Genomic DNA, 10892 nt, shown 5'->3' on the forward strand with positions numbered 1-10892 from the left:
GTTTGCCTGGTCAAGGCACATATGGGAGTTGATGCTTCCTGCTCTTCCCTCTTTCCTCTCTCTCTTTCTCCCTCTCTCTCTCTCTCTCTCTCTCTCTCTCTCTCTGTCACCCTCCCTCCCTCTCCCCTCTCTAAAATGAATAATTTTTTTTTTAAAGTTCCTAACAGTAAGCCCAAGTTCTAACTTCTTCAAATCTGAATTGGTCTGCCCTCTTGAGCTACCCAAGTATAGATTACCCTTCTTCTATCTGACAAAGCCATTTATTATTTGAATAAAATATCCACAAACCCATCTTTAGACTAAAGCATTTTTAACTATTTTCATAATATTTCTTTGTCTATTTGTAAATAAGTCACCATCTTGGTCACTTCCCATGTTGCTTTTGACAATATTGATTGTGGCACTCTGAAATGATACAAATTTCCCAACATAAATTATCAAATACAAAATAACACTTTATGAAAGACTTCCTTGTTTTGGATACCATGGTTCTATTAATGGAACCTAAGATTTCATTGCATGTGTGTGCATTATAAATTCATATGGTTGACTCATGTTAAAATTAGAGTAATTTAAAACCACTGGGTATTTAAAATATGCTATTTTTAAGCCACAAAACCACTCACCTTTGGTAACTAATTTTTTTTTTTACATAGACAAAGCCAGAGAGGGATAGACAGGGACACACAGACAGAAAGGGAGAGACATGAGAAGCATCAATCATTAGTTTTTTGTGGGGTTTTTTTTTTTTTTTTTGTATTTTTCTGAAGCTGGAAACAGGGAGGCAGTCAGACAGACTCCTGCATGCGCCCCACTGGGATCCACCGGGCAGGCCCACCAGGGGGTGATGCTCTGCCCATCCAGAGCGTTGCTCTGTCGCAACCAGAGCCAGTCTAGCGCCTGAGGCAGAGGCCGTGGAACCATCCCCAGCGCCCGGGCAAACTTTGCTCCAATGGAGCCTTGGCTGCAGGAGGGGAAGAGAGAGACAGAGAGGAAGGAGAGAGGGAGGAGTGGAGAAGCAGATGGGCGCTTCTCCTGTGTGCTCTGGCCGGGAATCGAACCCGGGACTTCTGCACGCCAGGCCGATGCTCTACCACTGAGCCAACCGGCCAGGGCCAATCATTAGTTTTTCCTTGTGCATTGCCACACCTTAGTTGTTCATTGGTTGCTTTCTCATATGTGCCTTGACTGCGGGCCTTCAGCAGACTAAGTAATGTAACCCCTTGCTTGAGCCAGCGACCTTGGGTCCAAGCTGGTGAGCTTTGCTCAAACCAGATGAGCCCGCGCTCAAGCTGGCGACCTTGGGGTCTCGAACCTGGATCCTCGGCATCCCAGTCCAACGCTCTATCCACTGCACCACCGCCTGGTCAGGCAGGTAACTAAATTTTTGACACAGGTATAGAACTTCACATTTTATCCTATTCAATTTAATCCTGCTAGATTTAGCATTTTTTTCTTTAGCCTACTAAGGATTTTTTGGATCTTGCTATTAATATCCAGTGCATTTTTTTCTACTTTCTAATACTACACAATTTGCAATGGGATGGGCAAACTATTTTGTTTTCATGTTAGTCATTGCAAAATAACTTTGATGGTATAGAACTAAGGTTGGAAAACTGTCCACACTGACACTACTTTGAACACTGTCAAATCAAATTACTAATCTATCTACTGTCCTGTCATTATCATCTAGTTCATGTTGCTCCATTTTATTCTCAAGGACATTTTGAGTAACTGCCAAATACCATGGTGAGGTACATAATGTTTATTGCCTTCTGAGGACTCTGAGGCAGCTCAATAAACAGGCAGGCATCCTCCAGAGCAGCTGAAGCACAAGTGGCCCATGTGATTGCCAATTTGGAAACATACCATATGTATTAAGCCACTGGGGACAGATGTATTAAAGGACAGTTTCAAATATTAGCTACAACTTAAATATCAGAAAAGCAAAGGCCAAATTGTATTTATTGACTGACAGAACTGATCCTAACATATGCATTTTATGCAACCTGTTCCAGGGTAAACAGCAGCAGAGATGTATTCATTTAAAAAAAAAAAAAAAAAAAAAGCTGGTCAGGCGCATGCGGAGTCTGTCTGACTGCCTCCCAATTTCCAACTTCAGAAAAATACAAAAAAAAAAAAAAGCTAATGTGAAAAAAAAAGGCTTGACCAGGCGGTGGTGCAGTGGATAGAGCGTCGGACTGGGATGCAGAGGACTCAGGTTCAAGACCCTGAGGTCGCCAGCTTGAGCGCAGGCTCATCTGGTTTGAGCAAAGCTCACCAGCTTGGACCCAAGGTCGCTCGCTTGAGCAAGGGGTTATTTGGTCTGCTGTAGCCTCACGGTCAAGGCACATATGAGAAAGCAATCAATGAACAACTAAGGTGTCGCAACGAAAAACTGATGATTGATGCTTCTCATCTCTCTCCATTCCTGTCTGTCTGTCCCTATCTATCCCTCTCTCTGACTTGCTCTCTGTCTCTGTAAACAAACAAACAAACAAATAAATAAATAAAGCTAATGTGTCACCTCAACAACACCAAAGGGGCCAGCTAGTACATACTTTTATTATAAAACCTCTATGATAGATAGACTAGTAGTATATAATAGACTCAGAGGGAAGCAGAATAGTGAACTGTTTATAGGTGGACACCCCTAAAATGTCAGAAGTGAGTTCAAATTTTGACACTGTTGCTTAATAGCAGTGTCACTCTAGAAAATTACTTAATCTGTTTTAGCTTATTTCCTTGCATGTTAACTTGCATGTAAACAATAGTACTATCTTATACGGTTGTTATGAAAATTGAATATAACCATGAACACATTAGCTAGTATTGATATCCCAATCTCACACAGAAATTAATTTAGTCTGGCAAGACAATCTTATAAAATTCACATTAGGGCCAAGTAATAGTCTTTTACTTTTTTTCATGTTCATCAACAACTCTTTAAATAATGAATTATAGAATCCTGAAATTACCTTAAATTTGCTAATCTAAACATTGAACCAAATTCTGAAGTTGGATTTTGAAAGTACTGTCTTAGCCCAAATCTGTGCTCAGATACCTCAGTATAGCTGGAGCTATGCTTCAACACATATCCATTTGATAAGTAATGTTGCTCATGTATGTCAGAACAAACAACTCCTTATTTGAGGGCAGGTTACCCAAACGCTTAAGTTTGTCGATGTAGAGCAGCTTTTGCCAAAGGTTTTTACCTATCAAGGAGTCTAAAACCTAGGTAAGCATATACATAATCTGATGAAGCTGCTTTTGGGGGTGGCTTCAGCTTATGTTTTCTAAATCATGCTTCTTATTTCTACTTAAAAAAAAATGCTTCCCTCCCTTAGGTCTTTTAACAGATTTCTGCAAAGATGGTAGCATTGGAACAGGTCCCCAATTCTTCTTCTCTTTCTCCCAGTAATCAACAGAAATGACCACAGAGAAAAAATGAGCAACACATGTACAATGAGGGTGCCAGAACCCTCAAGGAATTTCTGTAACACATGATGTCGATGGGGCCATACTGAAGCATATCACCAATATGAAGTTATGTGATATACTGGCAATCAAGAAAATCCTGGCAGAAAACCTCTAATATCATCTAACTTTAAAAAGCAAGGACTGTGTCTAAGTGGTTTTTTATTTTTATTTTTTTTGCTTAATCCCTTTCACCTTTTTCACCCAGCCTTCAACCCCTCCTCCCCTATAACAGCTGTCAGTGTGGTATCTATGAGTCTGTTTCTATTTTGTTTATTTTGTTCGTTAGATTCCACATATAAGTGAAATCATATAGTATTTGTCTTTCTCTGACTGGTTTATTTGTTAGCATAATACTCTCCAAAAATAAGTGCAATGTTTGTCAAAGATTTATCTATCATCTATCTATGTATTTATCTATCTATCATCTATCATCATCATCTATCTATCTATCATCTATCTAACTATCTATCTATCTAAAGCAAGGACTGAAGGTAGGGGCAGTGAAAAACACTGAGATGAGAATTTCTCATAAGTTTAAAAAAACCTGAGTAACTTCCATTTCATTTAAATCTCCATGTATATTTTTAAATAAAATAATGCCAAATTAAAAATATCAAAATTGCTATAGAGTTAAAAAAATTAGATTAAATTAAGCTGATTGAACATTTTCAATCAGGTCTGTCAGGCTCTGTGTAACCATTTGAGAATAATGTCAAAATTCTACATTTGAGTCCTTTTATGAATGTGAGACACAGGCAGATGGTTCTCTTGATTCTTAAACCCAATCCCTGAGCTAGGCCCTGATTAGAATTACTCCATTTGCTATTATAACACTTCAGATCAAGAGAATTTGGAGCAGGCTGATCACTCAGAGGGCAAGACATTGTCTCCGATTGCTGTTTTTCAATAAACATAGTGGTCTCAACCTGATGAGTCCTCTTTAATGAACCAGCAGGGTTTGTTTCAAGGTTGTAAACCAATCCCCCCCACACACACACACAAAAGGGGTTACAGTATATATAATAGCAACCACAGCCTAACCTGTGGTGGCGCAGTGGGTAGGGCGTTGGCCTGGAATGCTGAGGTCGCCAGTTCGAAATCCTGGGCTTGCCTGGTCAAGGCACATATCGGAGTTGATGCTTCCTGCTCCTCCCCCTTCTCTCTCTCCGCCTCTCTCTCTCTCTCTCTCTCTCTCTCTCTCTCTCTCTGCCCCCTCTCTCTCAAATGAATAAAATCTAAAAACAAATAAATAATTAAAAAAAATACCAACCACATACCTGAGCAAATGAGAAAAACCCATCTTGAAGTGAAACCTGCTGGAGTTGCCCAAGACCATAGCTCCCTCCCCACTACCTAGACCTGCTAGATCACAGCGCCAGTAATGTAAACTTACACCATCCAGCAGTCCATGGTACGCTTGTGGGAGGTGACAATCAAGTACATAATGAAAGCATATAAGAACTGCCACATTCTTACTGAAAAGGGATGGCAGGTCAGGATGTACCCTTCTTGATTCAATGTTGAATAAATGGATAAATTGTAAATTTACTGTAGATAAATAAAACAAAACACAAAAACAGAACTTGGAAAAAGAACTTGCAAAATAATAGGAAAAAAATATGTCATGTAGGAGGAACAGTTAAAAGTGATTTTAAAGAGTTAATAAAGTTATAAAAGAACCAGAAAGCAAAACACACACACACACACACACACACACACACACACACACACACACACACACACAACAAAAACAGGAGAATTGATAAAGACCTAAAAAAAATGTATTTAAAAACAGACAAATATTTGGCAAGAGTAATTAAGGAATTCTGTGTTCCTTGAATGTTTGAAAGACATTTACCTGCTAAATTGAGCCAGGCCTCAGATAAAATCCAGTTTTTCCTGTGGCTACTGATTTATTGCTGTTTTCTATACCACTGACTTATTTCAGTATTTATTCCCTATAAAATCATCCATGTCATTCATTAAAATCCTTAAATTTTTATGGAAGACTTTGTCTTGATAATTATCTCAAACACCCAGCATCATATAGCAGTGAAATAAACCACATTTCCTAACTTGGTGTTCTGAATAACTCTGATAGGGAAAATGTTATCAGGTGTGTTCAAAGGAAAAAAATGTGTGTTTTTACTCAAATAAGTTTGGGAAGTGCTGAACTAAAGGAAGTTAAATAGTTTTAATTCTTAAAAAAAAATACTAGTCAATAGTTACTACACCATGACTCTTCAAGAAGACCTAGCGTATATAGCATTTTGCAAACTTATCTGAACATCTCCTAGAGGAGTATTTTTTCAAAAATGCAATTTAGAATTGCTATAACAAACATAGTCTAGTTAAAATAAAAAACAATACAGGAATGACACTGCACAGTTATTATTTAGACTGTTCTAGAAGTGTTTCACTCATGCAGTCATAAACTATATTATAAATTTTGAAAAGAAGCACATATTATTTTAACTTATCACTGATATGACTGCTTACCAGGAAAAACTCAAAAACATAAAATGTGCATCTCTGAAATTAATATATTTTAGTGAATTGTCAATTTAAAATTATTCTATGAAAGTACATTCTTATCCTGTATAGCAAAAATGACCCCACAGGTAACAAACTGAATAAGAGCTCTCATTCTCAGTGTATTTCCTGTATGTTTGTATTACCAAGGAATACATTTGTCACAAATTATACAGGATTTTAATAAATAAAACTCCCTTAAAGGATGTAAAAGTTTTCTTTAAAAATGAGGCAACATATCATGTTTCTGGGAAGCATTGTGATTCTGTAGTTCTCACTATCATATCAATTTAAGGCAGTCCCAACCAAATTTCCATCTTATTTCGGGGGAAATCAATTAATTGTAAAGTTCATCTGGTAAAATAAATGTCAGAATCATAAGAAATTGTGAAAAATAAAAAAGATCAATAGGAGGACCTGTCCTAACAGATATGAAGTCATATTTCTATTTTAATAACTACAGGTTGGTATACTGAGGCTACAATATTCAGTGGCACTAAACAGAATTCAAACACTAAATAAAGTGTATCTATATGTATGACGTTTCAAATGGGGGGTACACTGGCTAACAACTGGCTAACCTTTTGGAAGAAAGAAAAATTAGAACCCCTAAACCCTTTAATCAAAATAATTGCAAAGGAGCAAACCTTGAAGTGGAGCAATCCTTCTAAATATTATCATAGGGCCAAAAGGCAAAAAAGAAAACATTTATCCATTTTTAATTTTTTTTTATTTTTTTAGTCATTTTAATGCATTTTTCCCTGTGCATAAGAGAAATAACTGATAGAGTCAAAAGATACAGTTTCCTTTACACATAGCAGTTCAAAGTAATGCAAACATCACATGACACTTTCAGTGAAAGTTACATTTCCAATTACAAATCAAAATGTGTATAATTAGGGTCTCTTTATGAGAGACAGTAAGGAAATCTTAGGTATAAAGCACTTTCCTGGCATTACTACACTGATCCTTCAGGCTGCACAAAGATTAAGGTCATATACAGTCAATTGGCAAATGTTGACACAATTTCACACAGTAAGTTTTCTGTACAATTAAATGTATACTTAGAAATACCAGGATAAACATTTCTACTATATTTTAACTGAACTTGCCTAGCCAACATTTTCACTGAGAAGTTGATCAAAGATGCTGTAAGATTCTACAAAATTGTTACATACCTAGCTTCAGAAATATTTCTTATATTCTTTCTCATTCTGATTACACATATTCTGCTCAGAAATTCTGTTGTCACATTTCTAGATAGATGTACAGTTTCAATTGTGCTTACTGTACTGTATTCAAATATAGCAAAAAATCAAATAATAATATAAATCTTACAGCATTTTGCTAGCAAAAATACATGCCAAAGTCACAATAAGCAATATTGTACCACAAATTAGAGAGCTTCAAATAATTTGCTTCTGGTTTTATTATTTCCATTCTACATTAAATTACTATCATAGGCTAATGTTTAAAATGCAAACAAATTGGACATCTGTAGAACAAAACTCGTTCACCCAACTGTGAAGTTTGATACCTGTTTCCAAAAACCACAATAAATGCAGAATAAAGAGAAGTGTTTGCATGCAACACTTTTGAGTAAAACAGTATTGATTCCCACCATTCAAAAAGACAAGGAAGGAAATGGAAAAAAAGAGGGAGGGGAAGGAAATGAAAGAAAAGAGAGAGGGAAGGAGGGAGGGAGCGAGGGAAGGAGTAGGTATGGACTCGACCTTAAAATGTATAACTAAAGAGATGTAAAAGAATCAAAATGAAAGTAATGCATGATTTGTGTGTGTTTAAAGATTTAAGAGCCATTATCAAAAATAAGATACATTTTTCAAGGTACAGAAATGTAATTATGATGGCTGGGAGCCCAGCAGCCTTTCAATGGCTGCATTGATGTCGCCTCCTGTTGCTATTAGAGCCTGCAAGTTTGCTTCACGGTTTAAGAACCCCATTGCGTTGAGCTGTTCCAGTTGTTGCTGAAATCTGACTTCTGGATTTGGCAGCTGCGGAGGATTTCCTCCAGCCAGAGCCTGCACCATTTGCTGAATAAATTGCTGGTTGGGTCCAGATTCTGATGTGGGGCTTGTGGTTTCACTGGGTGCAGAGCTAGACATGGTGGGCCCAGTGGTGCTGCCAGAACCGGTGGAGCCAGGGGGACCTGCAGGGCCAGTGGGTCCAATGGGCCCAATAGGCCCTATGGGGGTAAACGGCACTATGGGCCCTATGGGACCTATGGGTGTGACAGGGCCTACAGGGCCTATAGCGGTTCCCAGCACCCCCACCCCCACACCTGGAGTGAAGCTTGGAATGAGGCCGGGCGCTTCAGTGGCTAATGTCTGTAGCCCCTGCTGGATCTGCAGTAAAGCCTGCATTGCTCTTGGGTTTGACATAGCTGACAGCGTATCTGGATTCTGGATCTGCTGCAGGAACGCTGGAAGCTGTGGACGAATCTGCTCCTGCAGTTGAGGATTTCCAGCAAACACCGGGTTATTCAGCATCATCTGTGTAGCCAAATCTGGATTCTGGGTCAGTGACTGCATCATGCTTCGCATGTAAGGAGCAGACAGCATATTCTGAATCAGCTGGGGATTTTCAGTTATCTGTTGCAGCAAGCTCTGCATTCCTGGGGTACTGAAGACGCTGGCAACATAATTGGCTGCAGCCACCGTGTTCCCGGTAGCATTACTGGAGCTACTGCTAGACCCACTGCCACTGCTCGTGGTTGTGCCGGTGGTTGCAGAACTCTGAGTAGCCGGTGGTGGTGCCCATGGATTGGGTAGCGGATCTCGGTTTTCAGTGCGGGATGGCTGCGTACCTTCCCCAGAGGAGGAACTGCTCCCCACGGTGGCAAATGGGTTACCCCCAAACTGCTCTTGTGCAGCATTCAGCATGGGTTCTTGAATGTCTGTGTACATGCGCCGTAGCGCATTATAGCCACCTGGGATGCTTTCCAGATTGCTGAGAGCCAGGTCTTGATTTCTCATCATCTCTTGCATCATTGCTGGATTCCTGGCGATTTCGAGGGTCTGCCTCATTATATCTGGGTTGTTAAGCAGGTGACTGATTTCTGGGTTTCTCTGAATCAATTGTTGCATCTGTGGATTAGCCATAATGAGCTGCCTCATCAGATCGGGATTCGAAAGCATGCTCTGAACAAAGGGATTTTCCATGATCTGGATCATCATCTCAGGGCTGGACAGAAGCTGCTGCTGCATCTGGTTCTGGAGCTCAGTGATATTGGTCGAGCTCAAACCCAGGCCGCTAAGGACTGGAAGTCCTCCCAGGCTCCCCAACCCAAACGGGTTGCTATTTGTGGAAGTAGGTGTGGAGTTACTACTCCTGGGAGTCGACGCGGTAGTAGTATTAGTTCCCGCGGCACTACTGGGCTGAGTGGACTGGCCCTGAGGTCGGTTCTGGCTTTTGATGACAAGGTGAACAGTCAGTCCATCATGGATGCCGTGCTGGATCAAGGTATCTTGATCTTTTAAGATTTTTCCGGCAAAAATCAGCACTAGCTGATCCGTTTGGGATTTGAAGCGTTTCGAAATCGCTTCCTTAAACTGCTGCACTGAGCTATTCTCGGGCACCGCGAACTCCTCTTTCTCTTTGGGAGTCTTCACAGTGACTTTAATGATTTTGGGCTCGGCCTGGGCAGAGGCAGAGCCTTGGGCCGCAGCAGGGCCGCGAGAGGGGTGTGGGGGTCCGCTGCTCTCGCCGTTCTCAGCCATGGCGGCCGCGGTGACGCAGGCAGACAGAGAAGGCGCGGGCGGACGGGCGAGAGAGAGAGCGAGGGAAGAAGGAAAAAGAAGGCGCCGCCGCCGCAGCAGGTTGGGCCGGGTCGGGTGGGAGCGCAGAGCACAGTACCTCTGTAATGAAGACTGCGGTTTTCTGATCCTTCGGTGGAGAGATTGCTCCTTATAGGCCGAGGCCGAGATCTCAGCACTCAGGTCTCAGAGAATCCGCCGCCGCCACCGCCACCACCGCCGCCGCCGCCGCCACCACCGCCACCGCCGTGTGATCCCACCGCGCGCACTCCCAGCAACTCCCGCAGCCGCTCTGCCTGCTCCTCCCCGCCCCTTCCCCTCCCCCAGTGCCGTGCGCATCTCCCCTCCCCCCACCTCTGCTGACGCGGCGCCAGGCCCAGAATGATAGCTGCGACTAGGTCAAAATTAAAAGCCTCTGTAATGAAAAAACGGAGGGAGAAGGAGCGAAACGTGGAGGGAAATAAACAAAGGGAAACGAGAAGATAGAAAAAAGAGAAGGAAGGAGAGAGAAAGGAAAGGGAGCCAGCTTCTGTAGAAAGCATTGAAAGACCAATGGGGGATCTTTATCTGTATCTATCTATCTATCTATCTACCTACCTAAATATATATGAATATTATGTATATTTATAGTTATATATATTGAAGTCCATAAGGCAGTGAAAGAATGAAAGCCTGAACCAAACCCCATGTAAAAGACAAAAAAAAAAAAAAAAGAATTCTGACAAAGCAAAAAGGAAAAGATTAACATCCCCAATATGGGAATGAGAGACGGGCAGAAAGAAGCTCGTATTTTACAAAATCAGTGCAAATGGCCAATGGACATATAAAACGACAGTTAAGGTCACTGGTAATAAAAAAAAAATACAGATTAATACAATAAGATTCTACTTCTGCCTTATCATATTGGCAAAAATGAAAAATGGTAAACCTTACAGAGAGCTGAAAATATGCACCGTCATGCCAGTTGAAGTGTAAGTTATTGTAATCATAAGACAATTTGAAAATACATCTAAACATTTTAAATATTTCTACCTTTCTTTAGAAATGTCTCATTCAGAGACCTTGCCTATAAAAATAGATAAGGATGCAAATATATATAATGTATAA

General features: G+C 40.6%; 1 protein-coding gene across 1 annotated transcript; it reads right to left on the minus strand.

The window, feature by feature from the left end:
- Window positions 1–6727: 6727 nt before the first annotated feature.
- On the minus strand, window positions 6728–10085 carry UBQLN2 (ubiquilin 2). The gene has a single exon (XM_066356053.1). The coding sequence runs from the start codon at window positions 9747–9749 to the stop codon at window positions 7872–7874; it is 1878 nt and encodes a 625-aa protein (XP_066212150.1). The 5' UTR covers window positions 9750–10085; the 3' UTR covers window positions 6728–7871.
- Between the last annotated feature and the right edge of the window lie 807 nt (window positions 10086–10892).

Source organism: Saccopteryx leptura, chromosome X, assembly GCF_036850995.1.
Source record: "Saccopteryx leptura isolate mSacLep1 chromosome X, mSacLep1_pri_phased_curated, whole genome shotgun sequence".
Taxonomy (NCBI): Eukaryota; Metazoa; Chordata; class Mammalia; order Chiroptera; family Emballonuridae; genus Saccopteryx; species Saccopteryx leptura.